This window comes from Jaculus jaculus, chromosome 1, assembly GCF_020740685.1.
Source record: "Jaculus jaculus isolate mJacJac1 chromosome 1, mJacJac1.mat.Y.cur, whole genome shotgun sequence".
In the NCBI taxonomy this organism is placed as follows: Eukaryota; Metazoa; Chordata; class Mammalia; order Rodentia; family Dipodidae; genus Jaculus; species Jaculus jaculus.
The window spans coordinates 108466663-108477783 of NC_059102.1; the positions used below are offsets into that span (position 1 = coordinate 108466663).

Consider the following 11121-nt stretch of genomic DNA (forward strand, 5'->3'; position numbering starts at 1 on the left):
ATTCTTTCTATTTTTTTCCAATTTTTATTTGATTTATTTGAGAGACAGATAGAAAAGGGAGAGAGAAACAGACGGGGGGAGGGAAAGAATGGGTGCGCTGGGGCCTTCAGCCACTGCAAACGAACTCCAGACACATGTTGCCACCTTGTGCATTGGCTTACAAGGGTCCTGGGGAATCGGACCTGGGTCCTTTGGCTTCACAGGCAAATGCCTTAACTATTAAGCCATCTCTCCAGCCCATCCCCCACTCTTTCTTCATTTACCTCTTTCTTTCTCTCTCCCTCTCTCTCAAATAAATAAATAAAATATCTTTTTAAAGAAGTGGAAATTGCTCCTATAAGGTAATTTCTCTCCCACACCTTTGCCTGAGGTATAAAACTGTTGAGATTGACTCTTCCCTTAGGCCGTTTGACAGCATTAGTAGCTGCTTCTGGCCTCAAACCTGCCTACACAGTTAGGCCCTGCACTCCTGATGGGCTCCCCAGCACTGCCGCACCCCACACCATCCTCCCACAGGGAGAAGGCTGCCAGGGGCTATGGGAACTGACTGGAACTTATCTGCCAGCTCCTCTTTTCCTGCCACCGGTCAAGAACCACAGGTGATCTGGAGAGACTGGCCCTGAAAGGGAGGCCTCTTATTCCTAACAGAGGAAATTGGTGGTGAGACCTACACAGACCCGCACTCCGAAGACTGAACGCAAACAGAACACCAAAATGGCCAAAAGGCAAACAAGAGAACCACCAGGAACCCCTCCAGTGCTAGCAAGGATCAAGCATCTTCCACATGCCCCCACTATGGTCAGCCCAGGCCCAGGAAGCAACCTGCCGGCTCTGGGCCACTGCGGACCTAACCAACCAAGTGGCTTCTCTTGTGGAGCAGGGACTGAACTACCAGGCCTCCCAAGATGGCATCCAGGATGCAATCCGAGGCTATCCCCAGGAAAAGGACAAGTCACAGCCTCTCCTGTGATTCTAAGGGTAGAACTAGAATCTAGCCTAGGGCAACTCTCTTCTGAAGGGGTCTTTCTGAGAGTATCTTGCAAAAACAGGAGCGCCCCCCCCCCCAACCAAAATGAGCATCTGCAGTCACCAGTGCAAATCCTGGGCTTCTGGACTGTGGAGCCTCACACAGAGCTTGGTCTCAATCCTAGGACACCCTTCCCCGCCAACGTTCCCTGAGGGCTGATCTGGTGCTGGGGATCCCCAAATTTAATGGGCCTGTGCCTACCAGCCGGGCTGGGAAACAAACAAGCAGATGGGTTCAGCTGGGCTGCCGCCTGGGGCTACGGCTTTCCCCGCAGCATCCACCCCACACCTGACCCTTTCTGCCTTGTCCTCAGTGCGAGCCAAGGGATGTGCTTGATGCCCTGAGGATCCCACACTACAGAGGCTGGGGGCAAGGGCAGGGGCTAATGCAAGGCATCTGCCTTGGCTAGGCCACAGACTGGCAGTGGGGGAGGGGGTGGAGAACCAGCCCACTGCGCTCTGAAACTGCCTCCCCTTCACCATTCTGCGGGCTCCGGCTTATTCCAGGCCACGCCTGCGCTCTGAGCAGGGACATAGCTACCTCAGGGAACTGCTCCTAGTGTTGGCAGAGGGTTCACAGCAAGGTCTGGAGCTGTTTGCTCCAAGTAAACTGGGAGGCTGGAGGTGGGATCTAAGCAACCTGAAGGGAGGGCAGCAGGGGCTCTGCTCTCTGGACCCCTGTTCCTGAATCCCTGGCTGTTGGTAATTGTGTCTACAGTGGGTATGTGAATGTAAATGAGCTAGGGGGGCCCAGAGATGAGACACCAGCTAGAACACTGAAAATGGTTTACTCAATCGCTTCTATTTTACTCAATACTTCTTGGACCCAGGCATCTCACCTCCACCCACAAGTGACACAGGCTAGGATTACCCCGAGCTGTTTGTCTTTTTACCACATTTTGACCTGAAAACAATATAAAAGATGGAGAAAACGATTTCAGGATGAAAATAGCAATTAGGCAGCACCCCATTCTCTCAACTCTATGAGAGACAGGGGACGGATAAGCAATCTTCTCATTTCACAGAAGAGGAAACTGAGGCCTAGAAAGGGCTTGGGCTTGCTCCGAGGCACTGGGCCTATAATGAATGATCTGGGATTGGAGTCCTCACAAGGAACCCCAGGGGTCAGCAGGGCTAAATGGAACACCGGGGCTTTTCTATAACAATGTTTTGCTCTAATGCTCTGTAGGGTCAAACAGACCAAAGAGCCTGAGAGATTGCCCAAAAATAATCCAAATAGAGGTAACTGTGTTGTGACTGGTAGTGGGTCCTGGGCTTGCTAGATAGGGAGAGCTCCCAGGATGGAGTTACCAGGGGGACACTTGGAGAAGCCTGGGAAACCCACAGAGGTCACCTGGTTAAGGGTAAGAGCAAGCAGCTGTTCCTCCTCAGGCCAATGCCCTCCTCTCCATAAGACTTCAAACAAGTCCTTTCCAGGACCTAGGCCCAGTCTCCTTCCAGCTCCAATTCCTAAGATTTATTAGGCCTAAGGGCTGGTTTTCTCTGCAACTGTATGCAGAGATATCTGGGCCAAAAGATGTGGAGGGGGCTGGAAGGATGCCTTAGCCATTAAACGCTTGCCTGTGAAGCCTAAGGATCCTGGTTCAAGGTTTCATTCCCCAGGACCCACATAAGCCAAATGCACAAGGGGGCACATGCATCTGGAGTTTGCAGCAGCTGGAGGGCCTGGTGAGCTCTGCCTCTTTCTCTGTCACTCTCAAATAAATAAATAAAAACAAACAAAACAATGTGCAGGAATTTTCCATGATCCTTGGATATCCCTCTGTTTCATTGATAACCCCTCCTCATTTTCTTCAGACCTGAGAAAGTAGTTGTTTCAGAAGATGTTCAGGTCTTCTATAGCACTCCAGTGTACGTACATACATACGTGTACACACACACACACACACACACACACACACCTGGAGTAAAGCAGGCTGCCCCAAAGGAAACTGAACACTGGCAGGAACTAGTCAGGCTGCCCTCAGCCACAAACCCCACCGCTGCCATCCTGGGAGTGATTTCCTAGCGGCTGGACCTGCCTTCCCAGCTTTGAAGTTATTCTTAGTGGAGTCTGTGACCCCACACACTGAGAGAGGAGGATGCGACTAGGACCAACCCACTTCTACTCTAGAAACTGAGAAGGAAGCAAAGGGAAAACAGAATGCTCCTGGCACCAAGGAGATTTTATGTAGAGTTATGTATAGTTTTGATCCAACTGGGTTAAACTTAAGACCCGTGGACTCATTAAATCATTTAATATGAACTTTATATCACAGAATCATAGAATCTTCAAAGTGCATTATTTCAATAAAATTTTATGAACTTGAATCTCAGGAGTCCTTTATTCATAAAAATCTCAGTCACGATCGACAGAATTCTGACTACAGGAGACTAAAGCATGGTCTGAGCAGAGGTGTAGAAGAGCAACAACAAAGCTCAACAATGTCAGGGACGAGAATTCAAGAAGAGGGAGATGTAGAAAATTCGAAAACATGAAGGCTTTTGCCACTGTCACTGGAGCTCCAAGGGACAGAATGAGTCCTGGGGCATTATTCAAATGCTACTACACATGTGTATTACTAGAATAAGGTTTTCTTTTCTTTTTTTTTTTTTTTTTTTTTTTTTTTTTTGCTTTTCGAGGTAGGGTCTCACTCTAGCCCAGGCTGACCTGGAAATCACTATGGAGTCTCAGGATGGCCTAGAATTCACAGCGATCCTCCTACCTCTGCCTCCCGAGTGCTGGGATTAAAGGCGTGCGCCACCACACCCAGATAGTTTTTTTTTTTTAACCTATTGCAAATAGTGGGTGTATTGTTCACATTTTGGAATCAAGAAAAGATCAAAGGGGAAAGTGTGGGGTGGGGGAGGGAGAGAATTACCATGGGATTTTTTTAATAATCATGGAAAATGTTAATAAAAATTTTTTTAAAAAAGAAAAGAGCTGTGGCTGTATAAACTCAAATCTTCCAGTCAGCCATCCCTAAATGGGAATTCAAATGAAAACATATACTGTAGAGTATATGGGGGGAAAAAAAAACCCAACAAGTAGAGAAGTGGCAGCTCCCACAGTAGCAGCATAATCTCAGGCACAAAGCCTCGTTCCTAGCTTATATTTAAGAAAAGAAAGAAAGAAAGAAAGAAAGAGAGAGAGAGAGAGAGAGAGAGAGAGAGAGAGAGAAAGAAAGAAAGAAAGAAAGAAAGAAAGAAAGAAAGAAAGAAAGAAAGAAAGAGAGGAAAAGAAAAGAGCCTTTCAGACACTCGACAAGAAGTTAAAGCCACAGGAATTCACGGAATCACATTAGGATGGTGGTCTAGAAATTAAAATCTGGAAATGTAGATCTCAAAATCTTGGAAACACAACCAAAGAACCATTATTAAAAGATGGCAATGGTCTAATCTAGTTAAAGTAAAAGTTTGTTTTAATTGTTCCTCTTTTGGTAAAAGGAAACATGATGAACCCTGAATTTTCATTCCTTTACTTTGGGAAAGGGAGGGGGGAGCTGCATGGAGTGTAAAGCCCTCTACATTGTTGGGGTCCCTCTGCTGGGGACTGACGTCAAGCAAAGGGCACTTCCACACTCTCGGGTCAGCAGACTGAGGGAGGGTCTGGGCTCTTTGCCTCTTTCTTCTTCAGACTGAAGACCTGAAGACTTCCGCAAGTCGCTCACCTGAAGAATGCAACTAAAATTCCTGAAGGTTGGCCACCTTAGGCCAAAACCCTCCGCTGGGGTTCTCTACTTAAAAGACACCTTCCACCTTCCTTCCGCTGGGCTCTGCACCAGTCCCTTGGGAAAGCTGGAGCCTTTGGAGCTGGCTTCGAGGCCCAAGTCCTAGTAGTAGAAGCAGTACACATGTCCCGGACACCTGCGAGGAAAAATGGACAGGTTTTTTTTTTTTTTCTAATAGCCACGGAAAAAGTGCAGGACAATGGGCCCGCACCTCACAGAGTGTCGCTCTGGCACCCAATCTTGCCTTAGGAATACAGCAAACCTCATCAGAAATTGGACACCTGCAAATAGTCCCTCTGCCTGACCCTTTCCCAGGAGACGTGCTGACCCGAAGCAGCCCCCGCCACACCGCCCTAATCCCCCACCTCCTATGCAGCCCTCACTCTCCACTGCCCCGGCCAGGGGTTACTGGAGGAAAATGTGCCGGCTAGAGGCCAGGCTTCTAGCTCCCCTTGTCTAACTGGGCACCTCTCTCCATCATACAGAGGATAACCTTTTCTGCCACTTACACAAGACGGAATGGAGCAGCATTCCCTGAATGTCTACACTGGAAGGGCTCTTGCTATCCAAACCAAGGAATGGTGGGGAAGCTTGGGACCCAGAACGGGATAGCGGTAGCACTAGTAGATAGAGACGTCCTAAATCTATCACAGAGGATCCTGACAACAGCGAACTTGGCCCAGGGCCTTTGGGGCTTCGGAATCTTCCTCTGAAAGATGGGACTAGACTGGTAAGTGGGCTGGCAGAAATCATGTTAGAAGACCCAGGAGCCACTCTTTTCTCCACCTTACAATAACCAGGCGCCCCTCTCAATCCCGGCTAGTTCTTGCCCTCTCCCGACAGAAAAATAAAGTGAGCCCCTTTTCACCTGGGAGTCCCTGTCTTCCGCAGTGGCCAGGGGGAACAAAAATATCCAATCCGGAAGCGCTCAGTTCTGGCACCACGACCTCCTGGCGATCCAGGCCTCAGTCTTCCCGCGGGCGTCTAGAGGGGGGCCGGCCCTGGGCATCTCCCAGCGCCCTCCCTCGCTCTGACGTTTGTGGGGCTCGGGCTGCACCGCCGCCGCAGCTCCTACCTGGGGAGGTGAGCCCGAGGCAGAGACCCAAGGGCGGGCAGTCGGGGGGGCGGGCGGGGAGCCGGCTACGCCCCGCGCTTCCTGGCGCCTTTAAGGAGAAGAAGCGGGCGGAGGGAGGAGCTGGCCCAGGTGTGCGCAGGGGAGCATCTCGCCCGCGGTACTGGAGGCTGGAGTCCGCGGCTGCGGAGGGGAGTCTTCGCCGGCGGCGCCCCACCAGGTCAGCGCGCTCACCTCGCTGCCTGGGTGTCGCCCGTCTTGCTGCCTGGGTGTCGCCCGTCTTTGCCCGCAGGCCCACGGCACCGGAGACCCCGGGCAGAGTGCCGCGCGCCTGCCCTACCTGCCCTCGCCCCAGGTCTTCGGGCCTGCAGCTCGCTCCGCACGCTCGACCTCGACGGTTCTCCTCGGACCTGCCGGAGACTTCAGAATCAGCTGACGCCGTGCCAACCGGGAACCATTTCCGTACCCCTTGACCGCCTGGCACCAGGACGCCCTAGGACATTTTTTTGGCCGTTGAGCCTAACCTGGTCCCGATCCACTCACTCAACACCGCCGCCTGGTCTCGAGCTCGCGAACCTCACGAGCTGAGCCGTCGGTGGGCGGGACACTCCCGAGTCTGCCGCGCTGGCCGGAGCCGAGCGTGCCCAGCTTTCAGCGCGCGCGAAGCCGGCTGGGTGGCAGCGGCGGGCACTCCCAGAGCTCTGCGCCCGGGGCCCAGCGTCGCTTCCCAGGCGCTCAGGACCCAGGCCCGCAGCTCCCCGAGCCGCCCCCACCGCGGCCGTCGAGAGCGGCGGGCGGCGCGGACGCCGGGGACCTCGAGGGACCTCCGCGCCATGACGGCCGAGAGCGGACCGCCGCCGCCACCCCCGCCGCCGCAGCCCGAGGCTCTGGCGGCCGTGAAAGAGGAGCGCGGCGACGCCACGGTGGCGGGCTCGGGGGTCCCGGCGGAGGCGACCGGCCGCGGCGGGGGTGGGCGCCGGCGCAAGCGCCCCCTGCAGCGCGGGAAGCCGCCCTACAGCTACATCGCGCTCATCGCCATGGCCATCGCGCACGCGCCCGAGCGCCGCCTGACGCTGGGGGGCATCTACAAGTTCATCACCGAGCGCTTCCCGTTCTACCGCGACAACCCCAAGAAGTGGCAGAACAGCATCCGCCACAACCTGACGCTCAACGACTGCTTCCTCAAGATCCCGCGCGAGGCGGGCCGCCCGGGCAAGGGTAACTACTGGGCTCTGGACCCCAACGCCGAGGACATGTTCGAGAGCGGCAGCTTCCTGCGCCGCCGCAAACGCTTCAAGCGCTCCGACCTGTCCACCTACCCGGCCTACATGCACGACGCGGCCGCCGCCGCCGCAGCAGCAGCCGCAGCAGCGGCCGCCGCCGCCGCCATCTTCCCGGGAGCCGTGCCCGGCGCGCGCGCGCCCTACCCGGGGGCCGTCTACGCGGGATACGCGCCCGCGCCCCTCGCCGCCGCGCCGCCCCCGCCGCCGCCCGTCTACTACCCCGCCGCGTCGCCCGGCCCCTGCCGCGTCTTCGGCCTGGTTCCCGAGCGACCCCTCAGCCCGGAGCTCGGCCCCGCCGCGTCGGCGTCGGCGCCCGGCGGCTCCTGCGCCTTCGCCTCGTCCGGCGCCGCTGCCGGCTACCCGGCGGCGGCCGGTTGCTCCGGGGCGCGGCCCGCCAACCCCTCGGCCTACGCGGCGGCCTACGCGGGCCCCGACGGCGCGTACCCGCAGGGCGCGGGCGGCGCGCTGTTCGCCGCCGGCCGCCTGGCCGCGCCCGCCTCGCCCTCCACGGCCGGCGGCGGCGGCGGCGGGGAGAGCGCGGTGGACTTCTACGGGCGCACGTCGCCCGGCCAGTTCGGAGCGGCGCTGGGGCCGTGTTACAACCCCGCGGGGCAGCTCGGAGGGGGTGGAGGAGGCGGCGGTGGGGCTTACCACGTCCGCCATGCCGCCGCCTACCCCGGCGCAGTGGAGCGCTTCGTGTCGGCCATGTGAGCCGAGGGCGGACGCGAGAACCCAGAGACAACCTCCGTCCGCACGAACTAAACGTTCCCGCCACCCGGGGATGGGACTAGGGGAGGATCGAACGGAGACGACCTGCTGGAAGTGCCCGGCGGCGCTGTTAGCGGCCTGGTCGCCCGGCGCACCGTGTGCACACCGACGGGCTCGGCGCGTGGGAGGAGGTGGGGAGAGGCTACCGCGGCCTGCACTGGCGCGAGGGACCCTGCGGGAAGCGAAGCACTAAAGGACTTTCTGGCATTCCGCTAGGGAGGTTCCAAGACTGTAGAAGGTGGAGGGGTCAGCGTCGTCGTGTGTTCCAGAAATCTAGAATCCAAACTGCCGAGTCTGATGGGAGCAAATGGTGATTTGCTATGCTGCGCAAAACTCGGGCCTTATTACTTGGTCAGCATCGTGTCCTTTTGACTATTAAAATAAAAGGCTCTGGCGGCGCCTTTTTTTTTTTCTTAAAGTGAGGGAAAACTTGCAAAAGAAGTCGCGTAATTTTTTTCTTTCTTTTTTTAATTTGCTCCAGTTGAGCTGGGGTGGTTTTTTCTGCCCTTTAACCACGAACCTCATTCACATTGGGAACTGTGCCTCGGGTCCCCAGTGCGACCTAGTCCCGCCACATGAACTTTCGATCGCTATCGACTACACAGGAGGCGGTGTGATTATACCCTCTCATTATTTTTAATGGCCCCGTCACCTTGGGTGCCACCTTTCCATAGTTGGCATTATTGGTAAGCCACCCAGGGCTTCTGAGTAGCCACCCCATGACATCTAGACAATTGGAACAGTTCGTGGCAAGCGTCTAACCTAGAGTCTCCAGGATTAGCGCCAAGCAGCGATTATATCATAATCATTGGATCTTTTGAGCAGAATGTGTTGGTAATTCCACAGTTCTGACGACCCAGTCAAAAAAAAATCTGATATTTCCCACCAAACAACATGGACTCAATGGGTGAACTTTAAAGTTCAAAGATCTGGGAGGACTTGGAGGAACACCCTGAGGAGGGGTTTTGGTAGCTGGGGTTGGCACTTCTGTTCGTCTACCCTTCAGCAGCCTCCCTGGACATAAAGAAAAGAGAAAAATTAGGCAGTCAGCGAAGTGAATTTAAAAAAAAAAAAAACTTTAAAACTTCGTTTTGTATCTTGTTTGTTTGAGGGAGCCGGTTCACCAAAATCTGAGAAATTCCAACCTCTTCCATCTCTGTCTTGAGAAATCTTGTACATTTTGGTTCTGAGCAAAATTTTCTTGTATTAAGTAAGAATTCCACTCACTGCTTTTCAGACAAACATCTGTTCAGGGCAACAGCTTTAATAATAATAATAATAACAAATCTTTGAGCAAGTTGGTTTTGGCAAGAGAAACATCGCCTCTTTCTGCGTAGTTAACTTTGTGGGGGAGAAGATGGTATGAAAAGCACTGGTATTTTTTTTTTTTTTAAATGATGACTGCTGTCCTGTTCACAGAGACCAGTGAATCTGGTTCAGTCCAGACGGGTATTTGTCTAAATTGCGCTGTCAGAGTATAAACCACAAATGTAATTTTAAATTTTCTAGTAGCCACATTAATAAAGTAAAAAAAAATGAGATTAGTTGTAATGATGTATTTAAACTGAAGTATCCAAAATATTTCAATTAAAAAAACTGTTGAGATGTCATCTTTTACTCAATGTCCTTGAATTTTGGAGTGTATTTTCTATTTACAGCTCATCCATCTTTGCACTAGCCACATATCAAGTGTTCAATAGCAACATGATGCCCGTGGCTAGTATGCGTGACCACGAAGGTCCAAGTACTGGGCCTTCCTGGCTTCTGTGCTGGTAAGTGGCCACCTGGAGGCGGATGGATAGTGGACCCACTGACTCCCGGCTGTGGGTGCCTACAGATTCCAAACCAGGCCTGGTACCCTGGAAAAGCCCAGACGCTGGGACCCTCTTCTTTCCCAGTGGGCCCTTTCAGTTATGAAGTTCAAGGATTCTCCATAGCTAGGCAGGCATGGAGCTGGGGAATCCTTGCCTCATTGGCAGACGTGGAAATTGACTGTTCACCCAGTTTTATCCGCCAGCTTGGGGACTGAGGTTGCTGAAAAGCAATTTTTGCAACTGGTTATTGCAGGAATTGAGCCTTGGTTTCCTTATTACCAAATCGAGTGCTTTGACAACTCCCCAAGCCTTAAACTAACCCACTATTTGTGAAATGAGAGTTAGGGACCGGGGCCTCAGAGGGTCGCCCTGATAGTTAACGGAGACAGCAAAGGTAGAAGCGCTTTACGGCCAGGCTTAGGTGCACTGGGACGGCATAAACGTTCTTTTGTCACCAAATTTGGGGCGTCACGATAAAGCCCCTGAAGGCAGCAAGTTGGTGTGGGAAAGGGAGGTGTCATCGCACCCCCAAACGAGGTTGGTGAGATGATGCCAATGGCGAGAGTCAGCGTCACTGGAAAGGACGCGTCCACAAGAGGCCCACCCAGGGGACCCTCCATGCCGCGGGACTCCAGGCTCCAGAACATTGCCCTGCAGTGGGAAGAGCCCCCCCCCCCCCAAAAAAAAAAAACAAACGGTGAGCCTGGACCTCCCGGTTCCTCAGGTGGGGGTGCTGGAGATGAAATGCGCTGCTTTCCTTTCTCTTCTGATCGCGAACGCGGACAAGCCAGCTGGTCCTTCTGCGGGCCTGGCACCGGCGTCGTGGGCAGGCGCCCCGGGCTGCGGGTAATTAGATGCGTTCTTCCCTAATTGCCCAAGGCTCGTTAGAATTCGCCCTAGAGCTCTAACATTTATTTTCTTTCAAATTAACGTTGCTTTGCAATTAAGCTTAGGAAACTAGCAACAAAAGCGGACTTGGCCCGAGGTGGTTAAGCACGAAAACGGAATAGGGAAGGCACTTCTTTTCCGATTTAGGGGGAAAGATCCGAGCGGCCCGGCTAGGAAGGAGGTGTCCGGACTCGGGCGAGGAGCAGCGGGGTGCGGTTCCTGGGACGGCGTCAGCGGCGGCCGCCCTTCCTCCCCAGAAGAGTAAAGAGAAAATTTTCTGGAAAGTTTGAGCAGAACTCCACCAAAGCGATGCTGCTGTATCTGGCTCACTCTTACTCTCATTTTTTGAGAACTCTGCAAAATTTCTTTTATTAACATTATTTTATCATAAAACCAAGATGTGTTTATTGTCTTGAAATATATGTAAGGAAAAAAAAGAGAGAGAGAAGGAAGAAGCACGGGCGGTGGCTTGTGCCTGTAACTATCCTAACAGAAGAATCATCACCACAGGTTCAAGGCCAACCTGGGCTACACGGTGA

The 11121-nt window shown here is 53.6% G+C and overlaps 1 protein-coding gene and 1 long non-coding RNA gene across 2 annotated transcripts; one reads left to right on the top strand and one right to left on the bottom strand.

The window, feature by feature from the left end:
- Positions 1-4430: 4430 nt before the first annotated feature.
- LOC123457766 lies at positions 4431-5764 on the bottom strand. The gene is made up of 2 exons (XR_006635144.1): positions 5626-5764; positions 4431-4893 (listed from the first exon to the last, which is right to left on the bottom strand). It is a non-coding gene; the product is annotated as an uncharacterized LOC123457766 (long non-coding RNA).
- Positions 5765-6662: 898 nt separating this feature from the next.
- Positions 6663-7823, top strand: Foxe1 (forkhead box E1). The gene has a single exon (XM_045145459.1). It carries the CDS (start codon positions 6663-6665, stop codon positions 7821-7823), a length of 1161 nt encoding a protein of 386 aa, XP_045001394.1.
- The last annotated feature ends 3298 nt before the right edge of the window (positions 7824-11121 follow it).